Source organism: Vidua macroura, chromosome 16 (assembly GCF_024509145.1).
Source record: "Vidua macroura isolate BioBank_ID:100142 chromosome 16, ASM2450914v1, whole genome shotgun sequence".
NCBI lineage: Eukaryota > Metazoa > Chordata > Aves > Passeriformes > Viduidae > Vidua > Vidua macroura.
The window spans coordinates 16811374-16839329 of record NC_071586.1 but is presented as its reverse complement, the minus strand read 5'-3'; the positions used below and the strand labels follow the sequence as shown (position 1 = coordinate 16839329).

At 36.8% G+C, this 27956-nt stretch overlaps 1 protein-coding gene across 16 annotated transcripts; it reads right to left on the bottom strand.

The window, feature by feature from the left end:
- Positions 1-947: 947 nt before the first annotated feature.
- PDPK1 (3-phosphoinositide dependent protein kinase 1) lies at positions 948-27910 on the bottom strand. Of its 16 annotated transcripts, none has more exons than XM_053991637.1 (15): positions 27716-27806; positions 26825-26976; positions 16792-17058; positions 13087-13129; positions 12762-12899; positions 11388-11532; positions 8968-9065; positions 8125-8200; positions 6574-6642; positions 5987-6083; positions 4461-4634; positions 3828-4045; positions 2894-2951; positions 1661-1813; positions 948-1074 (listed from the first exon to the last, which is right to left on the bottom strand). In XM_053991637.1, exons 2-15 carry the CDS (start codon positions 26825-26827, stop codon positions 967-969), a joined length of 1647 nt encoding a protein of 548 aa, XP_053847612.1. In that variant the 5' UTR covers positions 26828-26976; positions 27716-27806; the 3' UTR covers positions 948-966. The 16 variants fall into 16 exon arrangements, with proteins under 16 accessions (XP_053847612.1, XP_053847621.1, XP_053847614.1 ...); XM_053991646.1 differs by lacking the exon at positions 26825-26976 and having other exon boundaries at positions 16792-16881; positions 16999-17058; XM_053991639.1 differs by having other exon boundaries at positions 26825-26973; positions 27716-27777.
- Positions 27911-27956: the final 46 nt, after the last annotated feature.

The window sequence follows — 27956 nt, the reverse complement described above, 5'->3', positions numbered from 1 at the left end:
CATGCTGGTAAGTTTATTGTCCCTTGATTAAACACACATATTACTTATATTAAAATTTAAACTTCATGTTTAAAATGCTTCAGAAGCCAACATTTCAATTTTGGAAATTTCAGTGCTATGTTCAGCATTTTACTCTCTCAAAACCTTTACCATTGGAGCCTGTCTGCCAGACAAATACATCTGATTCATTCACATAATTACTACAGTACCACACAAACCCTGCAACCAGAACTATGTTAGGAATTACACAAGGGTGCAACCAACCTGGCTATAAATGCCATATGCCAATAAGCTGGGGGACTGTGAGGAAAGGAAGAGAAAACAAAGAGGTGGTACTTAGGAGAGGCATATAAAAGCTCCCTGATGAAACACAGTTTAATGATAATCTGAGAGTCACAGAAAACTCCAGCCCCATAAAATGCAAGGCTGGTCCATGATTCGGCATGTGTGCGTGTGGATTGCTTTTAATTCATCTTAACTGAAGCTGGTAATGCAAGGTCTATCCACTAGTCTGCAGCAGAAACAGAACTGAAATGCACAAAAGCAAGATCTTCACAGCAATGATATGCATATGGAAGCCTCAACAGAAGCACAAAGAGCGAGCAAAGCAACCCTGAATTCCATTAGGTTTTTGCTTTTCTTCCTTTTTTTTCTTCTTAACCCCCCCCCCAAAAAAAACCAACCCCCCCCCCAAAAAAAACAAAACCCAAAAAACCACACAAATGAACAACCAAAAAAACCCCGAAAAACAAACAAACAAAAAAAAACCAAACAAAGAAGAAAACCAAAAACAAAAAACCAAAAACAAAAGCAAAAAAAAACATCAAAAAAAAAACCCCCAAGAACATTTCAGACGTATGCTTCCCCTTGAGATGGTAATAGGTGGGTTGAAAAGATTCCTCTGATCGGCTGCACACGGAGTTCTAGCAGCAAGTAGGGAAACTGGGAAATTTTGGATGAGCTTTACTATTTTGCAGCATTCTGGTGGTATCTGTGCCGCCAAACTTCATGTATCTTTTTGCACCATTTATGAGCATTCCCACTTGGGTCCATCAGGTAATATGTCCTGTTTGGCTATAAGTGAACAACATTTTAATGATTATTCCAAACATTGTTTAACCAAAAAGCAGTAGTAATTCTGCACCTACCAATAAAATAACTATTCAGAATTAGCTCATTGACTTTCCTAAAGTTAAATTCAATTACAGCTATATGACATTATATATTACTGATTACCCATACATCTGGCACCTGAATATTTTTAAGCAGTCAACTGACAATATTATACACCTCTCATGATTCACTACATACAAGGAGGGCTAAATGTTAAGTCCTTAAGAACATCCTTCAAAGCCCAAAATCCACTTATGGTTTATTTAAACACTAATAATAAAAATACAGTTGCATTTTTGTGATAAATGTGTATGTCAGAGCGACATTTTGTGTGATTTTTGTTTTATTATTATTCAATTTTGTTTGCGGGTGTGGATTTTAAGTTTTTGTTGGTTGACTTTGTTCAGGTTTTTGTTTAGTTTTGCTTTAAATTAGGACTATGAAATTTTGTATCTAAGCAATTATACTTTCTCCAGAAAAATCTTTTTGATAACTTACAGAAATTGCCCAAGCCAATTTACAAAGAAAATTCAGAAAATAAACTTACCGTGTGAACAAAAAATGTCTTAAAATTCTTGGCTTCTGGACGCAACTCTAAAGACCATGGAATTTCTCCTTTTAGAACTTTGTTGACAGGATCCACATAATACAGGTGAGGCCCTTCTGTAAGCAGCAATTGGCGCCGACGTGCAAACAATCCCTAACAAGAAAAGTAGAAGCAGCAATGCAAAAAAACAAAACAAAAAAAAAAACAAAACAAACAAACAAACAAAAAAAAACCCAAAAACAAACCCACAAAAGAAAGAAACAAAAAACAACCACGACAAAAAAAAAAAAAAAAAAAAAAAAAAAAAAAAAAAAAAAACAAAAAACAACAACACAAACCAACCAAACCAAACCAAAAAACACAAACAAACCATGAGGGAATTAAAAATTTAAATTTACACATCTCTGAACTGAACAACAGAGGCAGGATAAAACCAGCTCATTGCTAGGATGGTATATTTGAGTTTTGGTGGGAGAGGGGGTGTCTTTAATTTTACTTTACCTATTTGACCTCTCTCCTTTTTCAGGGTGTTGCAGTGCATTATTCTACTACGTAGCGAAACAGAAGTACTATTTTAGGAAAGTAACTTCAAGTTCTAGCAAAACCTGAAACACCTAGCAGCACAGAGTGAAGCAGAATCTATTTCTTAAAGAAGTCAATAGTCATGATTTTGTAGAAAAGACTACAAAGAAGCAGGTAGTAACTTAGATGAAAGAGAACCTTCCTTCTGCTAAAGCTGATGCAGACTATCCTTGCTTATCTGTAAACTGCTGAAATTAACACTTAAAGCTGTTCAAACACCACCTCTGCCTCTTTCAGGATAAAGGCACAAAGATCCAGGAAAAAAAGCACAGTTGAGAACAACGTTGGTAACTTTTTTTGGTGTTTTTGGTTCAAGCCACATTCAGACATGCATCAAGAAAGAGTGTTTATTAGATTATATCAGATTGGGAGGAGGAGAACAAGCAAATACTCATTTGCTACAATCTCAAAATGAAAGCATCAAAAGCAGATCAATTTAGGCTTTTCCAAGAAATCAAGAGCACATCACTAAATCAAAAAAAAAAAATCCAATCTACTCACAAGAAAACACTGAATTTTTAAAAATAACTTGTTTATAGGTGACAAATTGTTTAAGCAAGGAAGCTTTAAAATAGACTGCTTATCTATGCTGCAGTTGTACAAAAATTTGACAGCTCGATCTTGTTACAGGAAATTAAGAAAAGCCCTTACCTTTCTTTTGTCCACTGGACCCATTTTTAGGATTAAGTTATTTTCTACAAACTGATGCCTTAGAAAAAGAAAAATAACTATTACTCCAGAAATAATTCTTTCACAGAAACAGCTATAATGATCAAGCAGTTTTTCATGTCACTCCCTAGCATGTCCTTTTCCACGAGAGTCCTGAACAACTTTAGTATGTGAGTTTTGGACTCTTCCTTAGCCCAGACCAGTGAGTTTTTTCTAAAATTTGACAGAGGGTAAAAAAACCAACCAAACAAAACCAAAACCAAACAGAAGAACCCAAACCAAAACAAAAAACCAAAACAAAAAATTAACAAAACAGGAACAAAAAATAAACAAGATAAAAATAAACCCCAAACAAACCAACCAACAACAAAAAAAACCCCACACACACAAAAAAAAACCCCACAACCAAAAAAACCAACCCCCCCCCCCCAAAAAAAAAACCCCTTAGCACCCCCCTTCCACCCCCAAGAAACACAAACAATGACAAAAATTCACACATGAGAGACTTCTCTAAAGAGTGAAAAGAAATGCTGTCACATAGTCTGGAGGTATTTTGGTTAGATATCCACAGAATATTATCATGCAAAAAACTCCAACAACTTATGGCATCTTTAAAAAAGGAGGAACCTTTTCTAGTTCTAGGACTGTAGAGCGAAGACTCCGCAGCACTGGATAGCATCATTCTGCCTATCTTATAAACATACTCCACATCATCTTCTAGACCTTGTAAATTTTAGAAATATAATATTAGGGTTTTGCTGCTATTGCTTTAAAAATAGAAGCCAAGAAAAATCTAGTTGCTAATTGTTTACTTGAAAATACTAAGATTGACAAATATTAATTCGAATCAAAAGCACTTATTTTCCAGGATTCTTTATTGCTGTGCAAGTTATTTAGCTACATTCAAAGATCCTACCAAGGATTTCCACCAGCTTGTTTTGCCAGAAGTAACCTCTTTTCGTCTTCAGAAAACTGTAAATCCAGCTCAAAGGAATTGTTGTCAAGATCATGAATATACTGTTCAATATTTCCTCCTGATGTCTGTGGTGTACTTGTCTCTGCAGCAGACAGTGAATGGGAAGAGGCAGAACTAGAAACTTGCATGCAACCGAACTGACTCAGGAGATTGTCATACTAAAGGAGGAAACAAAATGAAGTAATTAAATATCTTTTATTAAAAGGCTTATTTTGCACTAAACTGTGGCTTTTAATTTAAACGTGCTTTAGTTTATTTTGCTTTTGGGACAAACCTCAGCCTATTCCCTATAGATCAGCAGGCATTTATGCAAAAAAGTATGATTGATCAAAAGCAAGCCAGTCTTGTTTTTTCAAAATAATCACTTTATCAGAAAACAACTGCTGATTTAAGTAAAAATTTAACCAGCAATATTTATTACATTCTTAATAATTAAAATCTTCATTAAAATATAACTAATCCATAGTTTCAGTAAAAATATTTATATTAGTATTTATATTAATATTCAATATTTATACTATAATGGAAGTCTCAGGCAGCGTCAGAGCTGAATACAGCAGTAGACAAACATACATTTCCATAACAGTCTTCATCATCCTCTGACATAGCAGGTAAATACGCTGTAAGTTTAGGGGGTGTCTGAAGATGTAGGTTCTCCCACACAATGGATTCGAAGAAGGGGTGAGCCTTAAGAGGCCCATATCCTCCCATTTCTTCACAACCTAATCGGTTGGTAGCATCTAGAACCTAAGCAAATTAAAATTAAGTTAAGCTGCATAAAATAATGACAAAGGGCAAGCATTATTCACATTTGCAAAGCACCATGTGAAAACATAAAACCAGTTTGTCCCCCTGCCCTAAGCATATGTATCTATAATATAAGGAGGTTGTTTATAATACAAGATGTTATTTGTCAGTATGTCTTGTCAGCAACATTTTGTATTTGATCAGCTCACAGATCTAAGGACAGGAGCACTTATTTAGGTCGACACAATTTTTTGGCTTTGCTTCTTCATAAAGACTGAAACAAACATACCAAGAAGGCCTGATGAAGCACACCTAATTTAAATTTAGTCCACCATCACATTCTAGTGATGCAAGAAGCTGTGGAAACTACAGTGTGTTAAACATCAGCCTCTCAAGCACCTTAAAATGACACAACTCTCAGGATACAACCAGGTTCACCATTCAGGAGATGCTGGCTTGGCCATAGAACTGGTCTTGGACCCAGGAAAGCTTTAAGTTGTATTTATCATCATCCACAAAGGTTAGTGTTTCCTCCCCATCCCCTGCTAATATGATAGATTATTGAACTTTAAAAATCTTATAACACCTAAAATGTTCTCTGCATGTTCACTTGAGTGTCGTGACTATAATCTCACTGATGGAACAGAATTACTTTTTTTTCCTACTTGTCAAACCTTCACAGGCACAGTAATTGTTAGGCTGATACTACTGAGACATGCTAAGTGCATGCTAAAATGCAAGGCAACTGGATTTATATTGTAATGAATATATCTGCCTGTGATGTACAGGACGCTGTTTTCAACTAAATGATCCCTTATACAACTCAAAACCAATTAATCTGAGAATTATGTAAGCCTAAGTATTTGAATCTTAATTTCTCTTTGTAATGCACAGTATCTAAAATTGTTTGCTTCCATTTCACAGAAAGACATTCCTTGTCCTTCTAACAATTCTTGTTAGAATTCAGATTTAAAAAAATAAATAAAGTGATGTTTAATAACAGAGGTTGATTTACAAGACAGTACCCTACACAGTCAATAATGCTCACAGATGTTCATATTATAAGATTTGCAAGAGTGCATAGAAACTTACAGAAAAGAGAACTACATAAGCTGAATGTTTTCCAATGTCATCAAAGCATTTAATGACAAATCAATTTCAGTGATACCTTTTGGTTCAAGAAGTTAGGCATTTAGGTACTTGGTCAGTTATTAAAAAAAAAAAAACAAACCAAAAAAAACCCAAAAAAAAACAAAACAAAAAAAAAAAAAAAAAACCAAAAAAAAAAAAACCAAAAAAAAAACCACCAAGACAAGCATACTACATTCAATAAGAAAAGCACAAATATTTACCAATAGCTTTTCCACAAGGTCTTTTGCCTTGGGAAAAAATTTTTCTGGGAAATCATATTCCAACTTTATTATCTTCTGGAATATAAGATATTCATTTCTGCAGAAGAGAAAAATATTAACTCTTGTTACTAGCTCTCCATGGTTCTTTCACCTTAACCTGAATAAAGCAGACAAATATTAAACAAAAAATCTACATGTCAAGTTACATTCCCATAAATCTTCCTAGGATGAAGGGGTATTATGATCCTGTAAGGACCAGATACTTAAGCAATAACAACAAAAGCTCAAATGACTCAACAAAGTGTTGAGGATATGCCTTATAAACCTCTTCTCACACAGTTATATAGTTACCATCATGGCACAAATTACATGTGAAATTCTAGGATAGCTTAAGGAATCTCTCTCTCAGGAACTCTAGTTATAGCTGTCTAAGCAACTTAATGACATCAAAAAGGTCAAATAAAAGCAATGACATTAATACCAGCTCTGCATAATGGTAATACTTCAGAACTGGTAGTAAGGTAGAAATCCAATCAGAGGCAATATATTTATGATCCACATGTAAATAATTAGCTCAAATCTCTTACCCAGCTCTAAATGGAGGCAATCCAGCTACAAGTTGATATATTATGCATCCCAGAGCCCAGAGGTCAGAGCTTCAAAACAAAGAGGAAAAAACACAGAATCTTTTTTGTAAAATAAATCTTTAAAATGAAATCTAAAAAGAAAAATTCTTAACCTTCTGCTACTTAAAACATAGCATGAAGCCAGTGGACAAACCTGCTTTGTATATCTTCTACAATATTTTTACTTCAGCCCTTGACAGAAGAGTAGGCTAGCATGACAACTCAAAAGAAAAAACTGTAGAGTAACAGTCCCACAAAAACTGACTCCAAGCACAAGTGGCAGACAGGTGAATTCTTAGTCAAAATAATAGGGTAAGTAATGACTTTGAAAAGAATACTGATTATCCACATGGTGATTCAAAGATGCATCCAGCTTAATTCAGTATGTGCCCCTTCAGCGTTAAAATACTTCCCACTAAATATTTGATTAAAAAAAAGAGACTATATTACAATATGGTTTTTTTGCCTTTTTCACTTTAAAGCTTTTCTTAAGACACAAACAGACAGGCGACAATGGTGAGGGAAAGCTATGTTCTAGTGCGGTGGGTAAAGGAAAGCTTTAGTGTGTTGGCCTGAAAGAACACTTTTAACTTATTTTACCTCGAGGTAAGCTACCCACAGATTTGATTAAAGCTTCAAAATCCTCATGGGAAAACTAAAATACTAACAAAGACTTAAAACTACTCAAATTAAGAGTTTTCTGAACAGGTAAAGCATTATGCAACTTCTAAAAGGAGATGATATTCTAATTAAGTCTTTCCATTAGCCAAAACAGTCAAAAGCTCTTCACTAAAAGAAGATGTGAAAAGTCTGATAGTATCTCTTATCACTTCAAGAAATGCTAGCACAAATTACTACACCTATTCACATAAATGATCCTTTTAACCTGTGATTTGTCAGTGACTAGCTTACTCTTCCATGACTGCGGTAGAATAGATATACACATTCAGTAGGATACCATCAACAAGCAATTTTAATGAGTCCAGAAATTTCTTAAGGGCATCACTCATACCAGGCAGAGAGATGAGCTTTAAAATGTTGCAAATCTTAAATACAGTTTAGGAAAGATAACTGCAAGTTGATCTAAATACAAGTCAAAGAAAGCTGCAGCCCTCTCCTTAACTGAACAGCATGTGACATTCTGTTTTTCCTACAGCAGGAAATACCATGTTTGAGCAATCTGATATAAAATAGAATTAAAATTATTATATTACTTGGATAATAGATTTTTCTGATTTATTTATGAGTGAGAAATCCAACTTCACCTTACACACCTCCTTCTCCAACAACACCTAATCCTGTTAGTAAAACTCAAAAAAGTAGATGAGCTGAGGAAACCAGCTCTTAGACAAGAAGCAATATTTAATAAGAAAAGAATTTTCAAACTCTCTTAAAATACTCGAGCATCTTCTTTCTTTAAAATACTGAGGTTGCTTGCTTGATTTATCCACTCCTCCCCATTTGACAGTTTCCTGACAGAGTCAGTAAAGTTCTGGAATACAGAGCCCTCACCTTTTACAGGCAGATTTCTCTGTCAGCAGTTCTGGAGAAACATACTGTGCTGTCCCTACAAATGAGTTTGCCCGTGCTGTTAAGGAAATAGAAAGAAATAAGCAAACACATACTTATGCATAAGCCAATATTCCCCTTCCTCCCCTGTCACCAGCCAGTTAAAAAAAAAACAACAAAACAAAACCCAAAAAGCATTCCACTGCAAGTTACATAATGCTGCAAAGAACCTATGAGAATTTAACTTCTCTACCTATCCACAAAACCTGCTTGGAAGAAACAAATCAATCTCAGTGACACCTATTTGGTTCAAGAAGATAGGCATTTAGGTACTTAGTTATAAAATCTACCAACACAAGTTTGCTACAGTTAAGAAAAAAGTGTCAATTGAATTCAGTTCAGCCTAGTGCTTTTTTCAGGCATTGTTTGCAGCATCTATTTACAAGCTATTAGTAACAACTGCAGACACATTAATTCTACAACCTTCACATTTGCACAATTCTTTCAGCCTCTGGAGTTAAACATGTAGGCAAGAGTTAAAATTTACTGTATCAGGTGAGCCATGGTACTTACTTGTTTGTATTCTTGTCTTGTAAATGAAAACTAAGTAATCTCAAGTAGTTCAACTTCCCAGTCTATTTGGTAATCTAGCTGGTATTCCACTACACCAAATACTACCTCCTCTGATATAATCTAAGTAGTGACAGTCAAAACTTTCAAGATCTTTCAGTGATTTAGGTGAGGTAATGACATTGGAAGGTTACAATCTGATAAATACAACACATACACATTTTCAAAGGATCACTTGCTATAATTATTGGTGTCACATAATGAATAATGGCAAACCTTGTCTGCTATCTGCAGATAATACTTTTGCTGTTCCAAAGTCTGTTATTTGAATGTGCATATCTTCATTTAATAAGATGTTCTCTGGCTTAAGGTCCCTGGAAAAGACAGATTTTTATACTCAAACAGCATACAAATTAAAGTTGAAAAACTGTCTAGTGACTTAGGTACATAATGCTATAATAAATGATGCATATAAACATTGTTACAACATTCTATAAACATTCTATAAACATTGTTACAACAACTTCTCTAACATGTAGCTGTCAACCTGCAGACTAACAGATTTTGTTAAATCCGTTAACTTTTTTAAAACATCATGTAAATAACCATCTCAAAACTATGCTACTGTGTATGTCACATGTTCAAAAATTTAAAAAAACAAAACAAACAAAAACCCCAAACAAATCCCAACAAAAACCCCACCTCACACACACACACAAAACCCCAGGCCCCTCCACTCCAAAGCCTTAATTTAAATAACATCTGACAGATTGATATGGCATTAAGATTTTCTACGTCTGTTTCCTCAATGCAAAACCCAAGTTAGTCAAACACTGGCAAAGCCAGCCCCAACTAAGTAGATCACCTCCATGCATAATTTGCATTTCAAATGCATGCCTATCATTTGCACAGACACAGCCTCCAATTCTGAATAAAATCAGACTTCACAGTATCACAAACACACTAGATAGCAGTACACAGTTAGATGTCAAGTGGTGCATTAGAAAAAACTTAAGAGCATTCAGTTACACTGATACGATATGCCTTTGCATCAAGTTTCCTTAGCTGATCCAAAAAACAACCTACATACTTCCGGATCTTTGAATGCTCATAAAGAAATCTAGGAGGATGGGAGGTGTTTTGTTTGACCAGTAAGAAAAAAACAGAAAAAACTGAAAGCTGTTTCTGTCAATCACTGTGCAGCACTATTTTCTTCAGATTAAAGCCCCCTACTATGGAAAAGTATGAGTTGTACAGTTTAAAGTCTGGAATCTACCACAGAGAGCAACAAGCCATAAAAATCCTATTGATTTTCTTGTACCTGTCCTACGAGAGAAGTAGAAAGTACGTGAATGGAATGGACCCTTTTAACAGTTCTGTGTAGGGCTTTTTTAAGATACATATGTATGTAGATATATTGTACTCTATACACACTTCATATATACTGTTTACATAATATATTCTATACCTTCATTAATACTGGATTATTGATCTATAGCTAGATATCTAAATACATCGAGAGAGATCTGTAATAAATTTTCTGGGGTAACCTGACATGTTAAAGTGGTTCTATCTCATGTCCTATTTCTTCAGGCAGCAAAAAATCCCAAGAGTTTTCAGGCATTGCTAGAGCTGTGTCCTCATAAACTTCATACTAAGTTCTCCAATTGCACAATTTTACTGTTTTCTTTTGAGCTCCTTGTAGGGTCCTTCATATAAAAACCAGTATAAAGCAACTCTTCTCCAATATGAGGTTTCCGATACAGGCTTAGTAACACTGAAGATCATGCCACATTAATTTAATAAGCATCCTCTCAGCCTAAACACAGGAACTGTAAAATCAAAGTGAAATTGGGAGTTCTTGAACTTCCCCCCTGCCCCTGTAGAAAATATTACACTTTCAGTATGCTCCACATCCATCCCCCTTAGATTCAAATTATTTCACAAAAACTTGTATTTAAAAGGAAAAACTGTTTTTGTAATAACTGAAAGAAATAATGGTATCAGAATTATAATCAGTCTGCCAACTAGTATCTAGTGTCCCATGACAACTGCTTGGTAACCTAAACACAATAGATTTCTTACCCAATAAGAAGTTCTGCAGCTCAGATGTCTAGCACTTAAAACTTTATTTAATAAACATGAATGACAAAACATGACTATCCAAACAGTATCTTACATCAAGAACAACTTCGAAAGTACTACTCAAAACTTCGTTAATTTCACCACTTACCTAATTACTGTGCAGCTCTGTGGAAATTGTTCATTCAGTGAAAACTGATATAGATTAATTTCATTTGATTATATAGTACACATTAAGCCACACAAAAAGAATTCTAGTTACTTTTGCTATATAACAGCACAGGAAAAAAAGTAGTTAAACAAAAAGTCAGTTTCTGGTTTTCAGGTCAACTGATGAAGCTTGAAAGTCAAGCTTTTGGTAATGTTGATTCAAGGCCAGAAGGTTTCTTTACTTTTTCCTGCTCCAGCAGTTGGTATAACAGTGATTGGCTCTCCTCCTCAACTTTGCCATGTTTAACTACTGATGTTAACTGTGCTAGGGCTGATCAAATGCAATTTGTGCTCTTTAGCTTTTCACAAAATCTAACTTTGCTTTTAGCTTCACAAAGAACATTTTTAGGAAAACACCCACCGCTTACATGATCAACTGCATGTCTGTCTCAACTTTGTATTACCTGTGAATGATTCCTTTGCCATGCAAATACTCCAGGGCTGATACAATTTCAGCAGTATAAAACCTTGTACAGGTCTCATCAAATGAGCCAATTTTGCGTATATACTTTAGCAGCTCTCCGTTTTTGGCATAGCTAAGTCCAAAATCTGAATGTAACTTAGTTAAGGTTTATCTCTAAGCCACTCAAAAACAAAAATCCCCACAATCTTATTCCAAAGAGAAGAATACTACTAAAAATACATTAACAACAGGGAAGAAGTTGGTTAACTTGAAACTCTACAAGTAGCAAGCCCAAGCAATTTCTAAAATATATCAACAACCTAGGACATGGGTCCAAATTACTTAGCATAGCAAAAACTACATAAAGGGTTAGTGTCATAGTTTTCCCAGAGAGTGACCTGGATAATTAATTTAAATGGCATACAAAATTGCCCTCAGAGTTATTTACAGTAATAACTGATAGAAGTTAAAAATTGTCCCATCACCTAGAAAGTACCAGAGCAAGTGTTTACACTACAGAAGAGGCCCCGTGAGCTCATACTGTATGATATATAGGGCTTGCCAGCACTATTAGCAGCTTTTGTGAAAACCAGAAAACTACTTACTCACCCCAGAAATACACTGATCTATACCTTTATGCTTGGCACAGCCAATTCCAAGCAGGAGGTTTAAGAGGAAGTTCACATAATTAACATTTTCTTCACAAAAAAAAAAAAAAAAAAAAGCCAACTGCCAAGCAGTGAGCTTCCAGGATGAAACTGCACTTCACAATTACTGCTAGAGAAAGCTGGGAAAACAGCAGCTCAAACAGATGATTCACATTATTCTATAAGCACTTTCATCTTTACATAAAATATTTTAATAATAGCTCTAATTGTAGAAATGAAACTAGTAGGAAATATAGCTGGCTACCCCCATTTTAAATGCAGGAATTACTGTGTTTTACTACAGATAGATAGATGGATATACACACAAATATATATATATACATCAGGAATAAAACATTTCTGAGGAATAAAACATTTCTCATATAACCCACCTCCCCCCTCCAACCCAATTTAGAATTTTAAAATTATTTTTAAACTTGGATTGTTACAAGTCACCCTTCAACCTTTACCACATGGACAATTTGTTTAATTGCTCCCCCCTGTCCCACAAGACACTTACTCTTCTCTTTGAGAGGACCTACTAATTCTATCTGCTTAGTTTCTGTTAAAAGCATGACTACAAAAATTGCATCACATACATTAAGATATTTTGAATACCTCAAGTTACTTCCATCATTTCCGTTAGACCATGTTTCAAGGAATCAAAACTGGGCATTGTTATTACATTTAAGAAAGTGTTACAGCAAGTTTTAATATGCAAAGGATACATAGCTTTTCATCATCCTGAAAGGTGAAGTACAGTTTCACAAAAAAAGGGTGATCCAGACGGGACATTACATCTCTCTCTCGTGTCACATATGGTACCTTGTTTTCTTTTATGATATGACGTTTTTCTAGAATTTTAACTTAATGAAAAAAGAGAGTAAAAATGCAAGAGGTTCAAGTAAATTAAGCCCATCTTGTTTTGGAGTTTTTTGGTTACATTTAATTAACATGAAACCACTAATTCTGTTCCTTCAACAGATGTTTTGTAACTAGACTACATTGATACTACATTTTCAAAAAGTTCATGTTAAAGGAGTCAATACTTACTGGCATATTCTCTAGAACTTGCCAATTCTCGAGCCAAGACAACCTGTTGCCAGAGGAAAGAAAGCATATTGTAACTGGCCACTAAAGACATGCACTAACATTGACCTTCCAGTAGGTATTTGGAACACAGCAAAATATTTAAGCATGTGTTCATATTATGCTGGCTTCAGCAAGACTTCTGCAGAAACTCAGTTCAGCCAACCAATGCTTGTTTTGCCAAAAGACTTATACATGTAAGAGTGTAAATACCAAATTTTTTTTTTTCCAGAATTCTGAAGATTGTAACTTAAGTCAAAGTAAACTGCCAAATTTTCTTAAAGGGGGAAATAAAAAGCAGCAAGTACACTGAGGAATACTTGTAAAAATAATTGTCATAGTACTTTCCTTAATACAGATGGCAAAGATTGAAAGGCAAATTTTATCCAAACGAGCCAAAGTAAGAAGTGAGACAGAACTTTCAACTATTTACAGTTTGTTAAGAAAAATATTTAAATAAAAGGAACAGAAGACCTCCAATTAGTAGAAGCAAGGGATGAAATTTCAGGCAAGCAGGTTTACATTTTTAAAGAGAAATGCTTTTGGAGGAACACAAGGCTCAGTTTTAAGACAGAACTCTATAAAAGGCAATTTTAGAGTCAATCTGAAAAGTCTTCTTGCATGAATTCAACCAATAACCTTGTAAGTTACAAGGTTATTGTACAGTTCTTTGTTTTTCTCATTTTAAGTTTATATGCATTTCAACACCTTGCTAAAATCTCAACTTCGTACTATTTTTTTTAATCACTGCACCAGGCTTGCTTCTAATCCCGTGCAAAATCAGTTATAACAGAGTAGTCCAAAATGTTACTACACACACCTGATGCTAAATGTTAGGTATTTAGGAAATCTAAATAAGGCATTTCTTCAGATGGAAGAAGTGCATGCAGTTGCACTCTTTAGTACTAGAAAATTGACCTCAGTTCAGTAGTAATAGGCAGCCTTAACTTTCTTTAAAATTTCATCTCCTAAAAACACATTGACATTTACAGTATTTGATCAATGAAAATTTCTATTAGAAACGTTACAAACAACCAGTCTGTTAACATCTGCCTCTCTGCAAAATGAATTTTTGAGATCCTTCTGTGTACACGTGTGACACTAGATAAGATGTGCAGCTGAATGAGAATGTTATTAACTTTTCTAATTTTTGTAACTAGGTTTCATCAACCATATCTATCATGAAAGCTTCTGAATGCAGGTCAGTTTAAAAGACAGTTATTAAATAAAACCCCATATACACAGAGACCATACTCAGATGGCAGAAAGGATTGGCTGACACAGATGAAAATACATCTTGGCAAATTAAGCTAAAGACTGACTCTCTTCCAGTCCTCCACTGTATCTAATTTTTTACCATTGTATTTCACAGGTATTACCCACACACACTGATATTGAACAGCTGTGTTCTAAGTACACTGAGCGCTTACCTGATAGCAGGAGTACTTTATACCCTTCAAGCTCCTTCCTCACCAATCAAATCTGAGCATACGTCTTAATTTCCTCTTAACTAATAATCCAGAAAGCCACAGTAGATATGCACAAAAACCAACCAACCAACAAACCCCTCAGAGGTACATATTAATACAATGTCTCTGTTATCAGGGGCCTGAATCTTATCCACCCTATGGGAAGAAGTAATATCAATAAGGAATGTAAATTCTATAGGAAGAAATTAGACATTAACTGGATAGCTTAAAAAAAAAAAAGCCATAAAACTAACAGAAAAACAAAAGCATTCACAGAACTTGTAAATGTGTAAATTGTAAATTCAGAAATGTAGTTAAACATCCGAAATCAAAGGAAGGGAAGAGGAAGGGGAGATAGGTAAAGCAGAGAACCTTCAGAGGCTACAAAGCTACAAATAACTGCCAACATACCTGACATACATCATGACCAAGCCCCACTCTAAACTTAAACAAATACTTCAGGCTGCTAGAGATTAAATCTGCATTTAAGAACTGGTTTTGGTCAGACAGTGATACTTCCTTAGAGATCCTGTTTTTAATGCCTCATTTATAGGTGGAGACAAAACCAAGGTGGAATATATATGTACCCACCATTTTGAAGGGGGTGAGCTACACAACATGCTCCCTCAATCATGAGAATTACAATTTTTGCACCAATAACAGATATTATTCTGAAAGAAGCCTGAAGCTGTCTACAAAGCAAGTAGATTCTCATTAGTTTAAAAGAGCAGAACAACAAGTAGAAGGCCCTGTATTTGTGTGTTTGTTTATATCAGGCATGGGTCCAAGAAGTTGCAGCTGCAGAAGAAGATCCCACACAACTGGAGAGTGCTCTGAAGAAAAACTCTGAAGCCACATCATGTGTATCTCTGTTGAATTTAAAATGCAGCCCTGGCATTAGGTAAGAGCTTGTGGTAGCTTCACGGAAGTCCAAGAAAATGGAATATATTCATCATGACCTTGAAGAAAATATTTTTTTTCATCTGGAGCTGTCATTGGATATACGGTAATATGAGGGCACCTATTTTTTGAGATAAATACTTTTTAGTTAGAATATTGGTGAGGATCTTGGGGGGTACAGTCAGATCTCTGAGTCTACAACCGTATTTAATATGAACAAATTATATGCTTTTTAACAAGACGTTTTGATGACGACAAAGATACATGCCACACAGAACAAATACTCTGAAGTTAATTCATCAGAAGGTTGTGCTCCCATCCAGGAAGACAGGTAGCAGGGTGCTGGACAAAGTTTATTCAGAGTCTGGGCTAAGCCCTATGAATTTCTCTACCTACATGGAACATGGCATTAACTTTCAGAGACCAAAAGCAGAAATGAAAAGTGTACTACTGAAGCAAAGTGTCCTGGTATACCCAAACCACCACAATTCTCTTGGATGCTTTAGGGAAACCTGCAAATTATGCAAACTACGTCTCTGAGCACAAATTACTCTTGACGAGTACTAGAGGCCTGCATCCTAAACACTGCAGTAGGCTGTACTGGAAGAACCAGAAAACCCCAACCTTTAGAGACCTACAACCAAAAATTGTATACAACAAGCATATGAAAAAGATACAGAAGTATTATTGTCTTACAACTGGGAACGTACCAAACCATCAAATGAAAGTATTAAATGCTTCATGGATTCATTAAGGTAACACTTAAGTAATTCATTTTTGTGCAATGCTGTGGATGTGAGAAACAAACCATTTAAGGCTACTGAACACAAACATACTGACTGTGACTCACTAAATCCTCAAGGACCAGGGGCTGAGTAAGAATACTGGAGAAGTATCAGTGCTCTTTCTTTTGAAAGCATCTGGCAGTACCTCCTGCCATAGACAGGACATCACATAGTTTTTACCACAAGCTCCTAGACCAGTTCCAATCCTTTAAATCAAACTTTTTACATAACCTACTATGGCTATCACACTTACATTAGAAAGCAATGTTGATTAAACATCCAAGCATCAAGTAATTAGGATACAACAGGACTTTTGATCAATTTAAGAGGAGCTTAAAAAAAAAAAATCACTACCCATATTTAGGGTGACAATTTTAATAGTTAAGCTTAAACCTACTATATCCTATTCATTTACTCTTCAAGCTATTCTCTCCACATTTCAATCCCATCAATCTAACACAAAAAATTTTCAAGTTTATCTAAGATATGTCACTTCTTATGAAAAGTAAAGTTACCGTTGAAAAAGATCCTTCACCAAGAATTTTCCCAAATTTGAAGTCATCAGGTCGTTTCTTTCGAGGCTGCGGAGGCTGCTGTCCTGTATGCTGCTGCAAGGAGTTTGAATTAGATCTTGATTCAGGTGCTGTGCCCTCCATGTTAGATCCCTGTCTGCTGCCACAAGCGGAAATGACAGGAGTGCTGGAATCTGCTTGGTTCCTCACCATTGAAGGGGATGAACAGGAGCATAAGACCACGCTTGACTGGATTGGAACAGCATCATACTGAAAAGAGAAAATTAAACTATTATTCCCATACCTGACATAATTACCATGCACAACTGTACTTTATTTCCATACCAGGATCATAAAAATTCTTCTTTGAAAGGGTTATCATAAAAAAAAAAATCTCTTTAGTATTTATGTTGGAAATGGCAACAATTTGCTAAATAACTCTTTTTAGGTCATGCTGTCATATAGCCATAGGTCAAACGTCTGAACATTTTAATTCAAGAATGCTTTTTTTAAACTCAAAAAAATGCTCCTAACACAAAGTTATCAAATTTCATGGCATCTTCTCCTATGAATAACATGACCTTAAATTTCTAGTCATACAATAAACATTTTATGTACCAGTACCATTAGTTCAGAGATCCAAGTTACAATGAACTCTAAATGAACACATGAAAACTTTAATGGAGACAAAGGACACATTCTTAATTTTTTACTCAGAATTTCACTTTCTCTGGTAGTATTCCTCTTTAGTACACATTGGGGAAGGACATACCATAAAAAGGCAGATCAGGTGGAGGGTTTAATAATCAGCAACACAAGGGAGATTGCACTACTTAAATTGTACATATGGCCACATAAAGACAACCCAAGTGCAAAACAAAAAGAACAGACATAGCCCAGAAAACAGCAAATACAAGAAGACACACTCCTAAAACTAACTAATGTAATATACAAAGCAAATTGTCATTTGGTACCCTTTTATCAATTTTCCATAAGTAAGCTCAAGGAACCTTGTGAGGTTGCTTTCTGCCCCTTTTGGTAATACACCACAATTAGTCTGTCAGGGACTGCTTCTGATGTTTTACTTGAAACTGGCCAGAAAACATAAACAAATAGGAGAGCTCTGCTAAACTACTGCTGACAAAAAAAAAAAAAAAAAAAAAAAAAAAAAAGTATGTAAACAGAGGAAATATTTAAGAAAGTTAACACCATTTTTTAAATCTCAGTAGTCTAACATACATCCAGCAGAATGAAACTATGACTTAATGAAAATCACCTAATCTCAAAACACATGTATTGTACAACCATGTCAGAGAGTCTGTAACATACATCATGTTACCAAATTAAAAATTACTTCTCACAAAAAGAATATTTTTACCTCATGAATTTCAATTTTAAACAGTTTTCTGCATTTTTGTCAGAAATCACCTTGGAACGGTATTGGACTGGCACTCACTCATGCACATGGTCTTAAGGAACCTAGCTCCCAAATAAGCGATTCCTCACTTGGCTGTGCTCTGTGCAGTAGAGAAAAGCTGCCTTTATTTACTGCTAAAACTGATACTATTATTATGCATATACACATTAAAGTGTATGTGCTGTAGGTCACAGTTCTTTTTATGCCTTATATACATATATTTTAGCTGACACCTTCTGCAGAGTAACTACTGTCCCCAGAATTTTCATATCCCAGATGAATCACCTCTCCTTCAGACAGCTACTCACACAGCAGAGTGTGTCTAAAGATACACACTAGCTAGAATTAAAAACAGATTGTACCCTTTCCCATCAAGACTGCAGCAAGACTGACACAAGCATGAGTGCTCAGCAACTGAAGCGATGACAGTATAAAAACCATCCCATTAAATGAAATACAGTAAATAAAACACACACACAGATTAAATATCGGGATCTAAATTATGAACTGGCTCCAGTCATAAATGAGGTTTTACAGGAAAATAAAGCAGTAGCATTGCAGGGGTGGGGGGTCTGATTAGATTCCACAGCTAGCAAGATCACCTTGGAAAAGCAAACAAGAAAAACATCCACCACAAAAGCATCAGAGCACTGTGAGAAAGGGGGGGAAAAGGTGCTGGATGCAGTGTGTTTCGTTACACAGTAGCTGAAACTAAGTCACAATGAATATCAAGTACAGAAAAATCCTGAGGGAAGAGACAGGAGTAATGGACTTGGTAAGAAAAGAAGGTTATTTTCGGCCAGAGTATAACATCAATTAGTCCCCTGACTTTCTCAAAGGAAAGTCAAGATTAGGAACAAGGAGGACAGAGGAACATGCAATAGATTTAAAAGGATCAGTTACCTAAGAAATGACAGAACTACGCAACTAGGTCTGCACCTCAACATCTACTGAAAAAGGTAATTCCTACATTTGCCCTTTCACACTCCATATATTCTTCTTTAGTACTTTTTCCTGTATTATTTACCTTCTCAGTTTTATTTTGAAAGGCTCAAAAAAAAAAAGTATGCAGAAACCATATATGCCTCTTCATATAGGTTTTCACATATGCCTAAGACAGAATACAGGCCAGCTTATCTGATGTAACCCTACACCATACTCTTTTGTAAAAATCAGACTTAAGATCTTTCTTCTGCCAGATGCAGACATTTTTTTTAGTGCGATATGAAGTCAGTAACTGAAATTTAAAATGTTCTAAACTGCATCTGCAATTCTCAGAAGCTTGAGGATGCTCTCCTTCTAGCAATTATCAACATTTCTCAGCTGGCAGCCAGTGAAAGCACAGATCCTCACATGGTAACAACAGACTGACCTATTGCATGTCATGTATCACCATGGACCATACTGATAAACACTGATCTAGTAATTCTATCTCTTTAAGAACTAGTCTCCAACACTACTTTCCCAAACCCTTAAGAGTTCTCCTTTTCATTTGCTTTCATATAGAATTAGTTTCATTCTAAATGCAACATAATTGAGTTTGAAAACCTTTCAAGGAAAAAAATAACAAATCTGCTGAATATGTGTGGCATTATAGATTAACAGTCATTTCAAAATCTCCATGAAGTAGTTTTCATTAAATAACCAGAAACAGGATTCCTTCTATTTATACATGAAGTAAGTACTAATACTGTTCTCTTCCCCACTTGTCTGCAAGCAGTAGAAATAAACTTTAAGTAAACTGGAATCAATGCAAAAAGCCGACTAGATAGGATCACATTTTTCCTTTCCTCCCCGCCGCCCAAAAGGACTCATACCTTTTCCCTTTGCAATTTAGCATTTTGACAACAGCACTATCACTGCAATTGTTAATGTATTTGTATGCATCAAACACATATCACATTTCTCTAAAGCAACTACAACCACAACTGCATCTCCACTAGCTGTTTCCCCACCACAAAATCTGCAAGAGTATTTTCCTGAGACCATTCTATCAACACTGACAGCAGCAAAAAACCCCAAAAAATTTAGAGACTGAGCTTCTAAAGCTTCCAATATCCTTCACTTCTGTACTAAGTCACAGGATATTGAACAATGAAGATGACTGAGAACATCTTTGCTACTGCTGAAATTCTACTAACAAGATCTATTACAAAGAAAATCAGTATGAACAGGATCCTGACCTCTTAGCTGTCTGATAACACAGAGTCTGACTGCTGACTATTACGGAATCTCAAGCTGCATTAAGACATGATCACAAAACCTCTTCCATATAACGATGTATAAAGCTAATTTTTTTGGAAGCAGACCTTGGTAACAGAAAGTATTTTTTACATAAAGCAACATGACCTTTAAACTTCAACTGGTACATTTGTTTTGATTATAAATAATGCTAATGAGACTACAAGCTAGAAGATTGGCACAACCCAAGATTCTGCTAAAGGCTGTTTAAGTGAGACAGGTCTGGCCTGAGCTGTTTTGTAAACTGTTTTGACCTTGTCATGTAAGCTGAAAGTTCTGTAAGTGAAATTTATTTTGTATTGCTTAAAATTTAAACATTGACAACCTAGAGTGTTAAAGTGAAAAAGCTAAAAGCTAAGCAGTTATATTTAATACATTCTTTTCATGGCACACTGGTGTTTCAGACGGTTGACAAAAATGCACCAACTGCATGTGACACACATCTCATATCTGAAAAAGAGCATCAGAAGGGATAAAGGGATGATTAACAGATACTACACACAGCTTTTCCACTGGCCTCCTCCTCCCTCATATCCCACAATTAAAATGTTAACCTTCTCTATGTTCCCCAATACCTAGTTGTGACAGTCTCCAGTTCAAAGGTTACAATGTAACATACCCTGAGAGCTCCAGCATATTCCAAAAGAAAAAAGCAACTGATCAGGTCAGATACTTATATATGGGCCTGAATATATGTCCTCAAACTATGCCTCACAGTACCTAAAATGAGTCAGCAGGCAAAAGCAGTGTAGTTGAGGTACAAGAAACTGAAGATACAAACCCACTGACTCAGAGTAACAAAATCCAACTAAATGCCTCACATTTCAGTGCAGAGAGCACAGTACAGTTTGCACCAATAAATACCAATCCCATACAGGAGCTGTTTGCAGGAAGTGTAATGATTATTGTGTGATCCCTATCAATATTTAACACCAGTTTTCCTTTCATAAATCCTGCTGCTGCACCAGAGTGAAGTACCCTCAGTGAAGAAAACCCAGAGCAATAATAGATAGTGTGCTTTCATAAACTGCAGTAAACATCAGTTCTCAGACCTTATATGCTCATGTCTAGTTTATGCTCTGGATGTCTCTCTAAAAATGGATTGTCAGACTTTCTGCTAAGTGACTAACAGCATCCTCTTTCTATTAACCAATTGTACATGTATCTGTATAGAGAGAAACAATATACTGACTAATGAAACTCCATTGTGTGCCAGTTTCTCTTTATATGCACTTTGAATATGCTTAGAAGTTTGTCAGATAATCTCAAGAATTTAACAGTACAGCTATCTGCCAACATTATTATTGCCTTTAAGTAATTAAAATACTAGCCTAAAGAGAAAAAAATGTTAATTAGAAAAGGTCACTAGATGCTATCAGTCTGTCTTTTTACTGTAACACAAAATCAAGCATGTAATGAACAGGACAAAACTCACAGTAAGTCAAGTCTCAGAAATACTTGAATGCATTGCACAGCTCGTAAACTGTTCACCCACTTAACAGGTTAACTTTGACACCAAAATACATACAGCCATATTAAAACATCACAGTAATTGGGAGGTATTTAAAGACATGTACTCTGCTCACACTTTCAGCTTGACAGAAGTTCAACATGACTTCTAAGAGCAAACACTTCTCTCAAAAAACAAACAAACAAACAAACAAAAAAAAACCCAAAAAAACCAAAAACAAACCAGGACACACTTTTCTGTAGAGTTCTTTGAAGACAATAGTAAGTAATTTTCTTCAAACTGCAGCAAACAAACCCCACTCTATGTATTAGTTATTTGTAGATATTTAAAAAGCATTAACATCAAACATTAATCTTGTGATCTCATGTAGCAGTGGTTTGCATTTATGTTGCATAGAGCTGCATCAGCACTCTTTCAAACCTCATCATCAAATGACATGCAAAAGATTACTGTAGAGAATTTAAAATTCAGCACATAAGCCAACAAACTGCCCCTTTAACACCACATCTCTTGAAGAAATTGACTTTCACAGTCAGCAAAACAGTCTGAAGCAAACAATTTGTCAAAATCTATACTTTGATCAAGGTTCATAAATGGTTACCAACTATTACATTTAAATGAACATATTCAAATATCATAGTTCAATTATAAAAACTATTTTAACAGAAATTCATTTTGCAAGAGAATCAGAAGTCATATATCTATCTATGGTGAAGTTTTTTGATCTCAGAAGTTGCCATGTGAAAAAACTATTGTTTAAAGACCATTTTTATGAATTAACCATGCAAATTTCAAAAGCAGTTAGCTGCATAAAAGGAGTGAGTTTTTGTTGTTCTTGTCCAGACAGACTGCTATGCTAACTGATTAAAGAAGTCTAGGCTCTAACCCACCAAAACAACTATGCTCACCTTCATGCCCAGCGTCATTTGAAATCTCTCTAATGCTGAAAGGTAAGCATTCATTGAAGTACTGCATAAAACTGTTTCCACCAAAAAATCTCTTAACAAAATATATTGATAGAAATAACCATAATTTAAAAGACAATAAAACAGCTTTAAAAATCATGTCCTGGTAATACATTTCAAGATTAAAGACTGTACAAATGAAAGAAGGAGAAACCTTGAAAGCTTCAAGCTTTCCCCTATTTTACCTAAAATGGCTGGTACCTCTGCAGTAGTGGCAAACAGAAGTACTGTTCATCTACTGTCATTTCTTGCTTTGTGCAGTAAATCCATAACACAGTTCATCCATAAATGAGTAATGAGGATATCAGCTTCATATTATATTAGCAAAAATATAGCCAGGAGGCTCAATGCTTTGGAAGCACAGAGAACACCTCTACATTTTGATTGTTTGGACCTTTAGGGAATAAAGGTATTTTATCCACAAGACTGTTTTCACTTCTAGAGAAATTAATTTTTCACGTACCAAGTAATGCTGATCCAAAATTTTAGTTTATGCAAATGCCTTTCTCTAAATTTGACTACTTTATATACAGTGGTATTTCTTGCCACTGACTTCCAAGATTCTAATTCCAAAATCAGATAGGGATTAAAACTAATGAAAGGATGTATAAGAACCTGCATATCAGCCAGTTACCCTCTAACCTCCTCTACTGCTAAGCAAAGCATTAAGTTCCAATCATCTTCAGAGACAGACTATTTAAGGCCTCCTTCCACTGCCTAGTATTTCAAAACAAATCAGAAACAGGAAACCACTAAAATCTCCAAGAACCTAAAGTCAGCCTATGGCCCAAACAGCCATAATGTAAACAAACCACTGAGAATTAATTTCACATAAACAGATCTAGGCTGGCTCATAAGAAAACAAAAGCCATCTGTGATCGCAATAGTCTAGATCCCAAGATAGACCACCAGCTACCTCACAAGGCACACTGATAATCAGGTGCTGCACAGCATAGATGGGGGCTCAGGCCCCCACACAAAAGTGCTTCCTATGCCAGGTTCCTTGCTAGCAGCTACAGGAGGCAAAGAGAACAGCTTGGGGTGAAGAACAGAGAAGCAGACACACCAAGGTGGCAGTATATAGATGGAGTGTATCTAAAAAGGATTCATGGCAGAGTTAAGAACTGTAAATTCCTGCACGATTACTAAAGAACCAAACACTGAATTTAGTATTTTTGCAGAAGAATGTGCCAAGCAAGTTAATCCTTTCAATTTTTCACCATAAAGAATTATAAAATATTTGCAAGTGAAGTATTTACAGCTTATCTTTTAAAGCAGAAATCAATTCTCAAGTTCAATATTTACTCACACAGCAAACCACTTATTTCCTACAGCAATTTTGAGGAGAATTCATATGGCGTGAGAAATAAGGTTCTAGACCAAATAGCTAGCTTTGTGCATTTTGTTTCCAGTCCTTTCAGGTGCTTTAGACTGCAGTAAATTTCCACAAGCTTACCTGCAAGTAAGATGTCAGAAAGGGAAGTGGGAAAGGAGGAAAATCTGCTTCTTCCCCTTTTTTCCTTCTTTATTATATATACATAATCTAACCTGGCCACTTGAAAAGAAAGTTTTTTCCATTTGAAATACTAGAAACAATAATTCCTTGGCATCATACATATTCTTTGGAAAGCTCCAATATGAGGAACTTGGAAAAGGATTTTATCTTTCAAACATAGTGCTTTTCTAAATTAAGATCACTTGCATATTTTATGAATGCCATAAATGTGCTAGTTCTACACCAATCCATACAGCTTTTCTTGACAAATATATATATATATATAAATACAAGTTTACTGTTAAAAAACAGGTATTACTAAAATATTTCACATACTCACAGACCAAATTTATTTTTATTACTTTGCCACTTGACTACATTTTTCAGTCTAACAAAGTGATTGTGCCCCTGGTTTCATGCCTTCTGTACAAAAATTCCTGCAAGTACCTCAGTAGTCAGCATCCCTTTCCAAGGTTTCTGGCAATGCCACCTTCTAACTGATCTGCTTTAGGAAAGTGCAATGAGCTTGAGCCTGCAGGGTATCTTACAACATCCAGCTACAGTAGTCTACCTGTAGAGTTCCAAGAGCTAAATTAAACTTTAGTTCTGGCACTGTAATAGATCAATAACCTAAAGAAAAATTTGTTAAAAAAAAAAAATAAATAAAGCCTACCCACACGGTAGAATCATTGTTCAGTAGAACATCCCTATTATACTCAGATTATTCTGTGGATCATGTCCTTTCCACTAGCTCTAAGAACTTTTAATGTTAGAAATATGAATGCATATAAAACTGCTCCTCTTAAAACTTCTGATTTTTCCACCTTTGAGCACCTTTTCAACATCCATGTCTTCTACTATCTTCTATTCCTGCAGCCTGCTTTGGTAAGGGATTTGATGCCTAGAACATTTACTGAAAACTTATCCCAGTTAAAAGCCCATACATGAATGATAAAGACTAGTCATGGCTTTATGATGAAAACCAAGGAGAAGAGAACATTAAATAGACAGGTTTGAAGGGTTTTCCCTACATATGTATCTGGAAGTTTTACACCTACAAATAACTACAAACAGAACTCTTAACATAGTGTAATCTAATTCTTAACATAGATGCAAAACATACTCTGTGTAAGCTCTGTGAGCCCAGTTCTTTGAAAAGTGTAGTTCATATTAGTTCCACTGGGGTAATAAAAAGAATCTAGCAATTTTGTTCAGCCAGATCCATGATACACTATAGGCTTTATCAGGTCAGAAACACTGGTATAATCTAATAATTGCTAGTGCAGCTGAACAGTCTAGTGAAGATGTTGCTACAAATGGAGATGTTAATTACCATACTTCCAGACTCCTCATTTTGAGAGGACAGGCACTTCTTGGTTTGAGACCCAATATACTCACAATAAGATTAACAGCAAATAACTAACACCACACTGGAATCTGCAACTAAAGCTGCACTAAAATACTTTCCTTCTTAGAAGTACAACTCCCTCCTTATGTCACGTCTTCAGAAAATAATGGAACATTTTAGGAATTATCCGTGCATACAAAAATACAGAAAACTGTATTGGCAGAGAATTGCTAGAACATTCTTTTCAAAGCTGTGCTCCCTAATCCCTCTTATGCATTTACAATTCAGTAATCACAGAATTCATTATGTCATTAATGCCATCACATAAACATTAACAGTAACCTGTTCAGTCTCAGAAATACTGGATTTCCCATATTTGAAAACATCTGAATTACAAAAAGGTTAGCTGAATTGGGCTACCTGTATCTAGTACTGCCTGTCAGTACACTCACCTGACCAGGAAAATATTAAATAGAATGGAAGAGAAGGAATTAAAAAGAATTAACCTGACAAAATATCCTAATTTTTACCTAAATAATCATCAGTTGCGTTCTTAATTTTTCCCCTCTCTGCATGTTTTTCTTATGGGCAAGGACCTAAAGTGTATATAGAAAAGGAACAGAAATGCAAGTATTTTTGAGAAAAAGAACTCAAAAAAGATAATAAAAATTGGTTTATCTCATAGTCCTTGATGTAGCATTTATGTGCTCTGTAGAGCTAGTCACACAGTACTTCTCATCGTCAGTGAATAAGTATGATTTTGGGTAACACCCTGATGAAAAAAATCACTGAGTATGAAGTGAGCACACTGAAACAGCATGTAAAGAATCAACACTACTGTGCTATTCTCCACAGAAAACCCACCTTAACCAATTCCAACTGATGAAAAGGTTTTAAGTGCTGCAGAATGAAGCTTGGCAACTTGCAACTGACAGAACACAAGACCCAAAAGCACAGCAGCATGCACACCAGGATAAGGGACATATCACTGCCAGGTAGTTTTGCCAACACGAGTGAAAGCTGGCAATTATTTTTCTTTTCATGAGGGAATGTCTACACTAAATTAACTGTATAACTTACAACACAAAAGAAGATTTACCATTACTACGTCTGTATACCAGCTACAACTCCATCTTCTAGATATGTCACTGCACACAAACCGAGTTTACGCTGTCAGACTAATGTAAACAACTGCGTTTGAACCGGCGTCCTACTGTGACCCTTGCGATGTTCCTCACGCGTTTGTTCCTACTAGAAAAGAAATCGATTACAGAGCGACAGGTAGCTCTCACAAGGCAACAACGCCTGTCCTCCCGTCGGGAGACGGCCCGGCATAGCCACGCCAACGCCCCGTACCGGAACCGAAAACGGAGGTCCGCGAGAGGCCGCGGTGCGGCCCCTTCACCATCAGCCTCACCTCCTCCCGCGAACGGGCCACGCTCGGGGAAGAACGGAGCCCCCCCGCGAGACCCGCGGCGACCCAGGACCGGGGGGCGGAAGAAGGACCGCGAGCAGCAGAGAGAAGAGAGGCCCCACGAGCGGTAGCGCCCGCTCACCCGCCCTGCTCCAGCGGGCGCAGGAGGCGGGGCCGTTCGCGAAAGCCCACCGCGACCCCGCCGCCGCCAGAGCGCTGGGCACGGGCGGCCACCTCTCACGGGCCGGCCCTTACGCCCGGGCCTACTTATTCCCCCAGCATCCCGAGGGCCGCGGCCCCGGGCAGACTCACCAGGGGGCTGCCGGTGTTGGCCATGGCCCGCCTGGCCCGCGGGCCGCTCCCCGCGCCCGGACTCACCAGGGGGCTGCCGGTGCTGGCCATGGCCCGCCCGGACCGGGGCCGCTCCCCACCCGTTCCGCGCCAGGCGCTCGGCCCAACCTGAGCCAATGGGGCGCCCGCGTCCCCCACCCCTGACGTCACCACAACAATCCCCCCGCCGTAGGCGGGTCTTCCGCGCACTGCGCTCGCTCATTGGTGGCGGTAACTGTTACTCACACCCGGGCCAGGCCAGAGCGTCCCCCGGCAGCCTCAGCGCCCGAGCCGACCAGAGGATGCGCAGTTGTGGGTGACGCCCCCAGGAAGTTGCGTAGCCGAGGGCGGAAGAGGGCGGGGCCGCCGGCAGCACCTACCCCGGCTCTCGCGGCCGGGTCCGGGCCAGGGCGGCGGCGCGCCGCGGTAGCCGAGGACGGTGGCGTCAGCGCGGCGGGCGGGGGTGCCGCGCCCTCCGCGCAGCTCG

Excerpts from the sequence above, each read along its gene's own strand:
- PDPK1 (XM_053991634.1), bottom strand. The coding sequence starts at position 27,541 with ATGGCCAGCACCGGCAGCCCCCTGGTGAGTCCGGGCGCGGGGAGCGGC. Across the intron at positions 6,084-6,573 it reads TTGCCTCCATTTAGAGCTGG|AAATGAATATCTTATATTCC; the intron begins GTAAGAGATTTG and ends TCTCTTCTGCAG. Across the intron at positions 4,635-5,986 it reads ACCTTGTGGAAAAGCTATTG|GTTCTAGATGCTACCAACCG; the intron begins GTAAATATTTGT and ends TAATTTGCTTAG.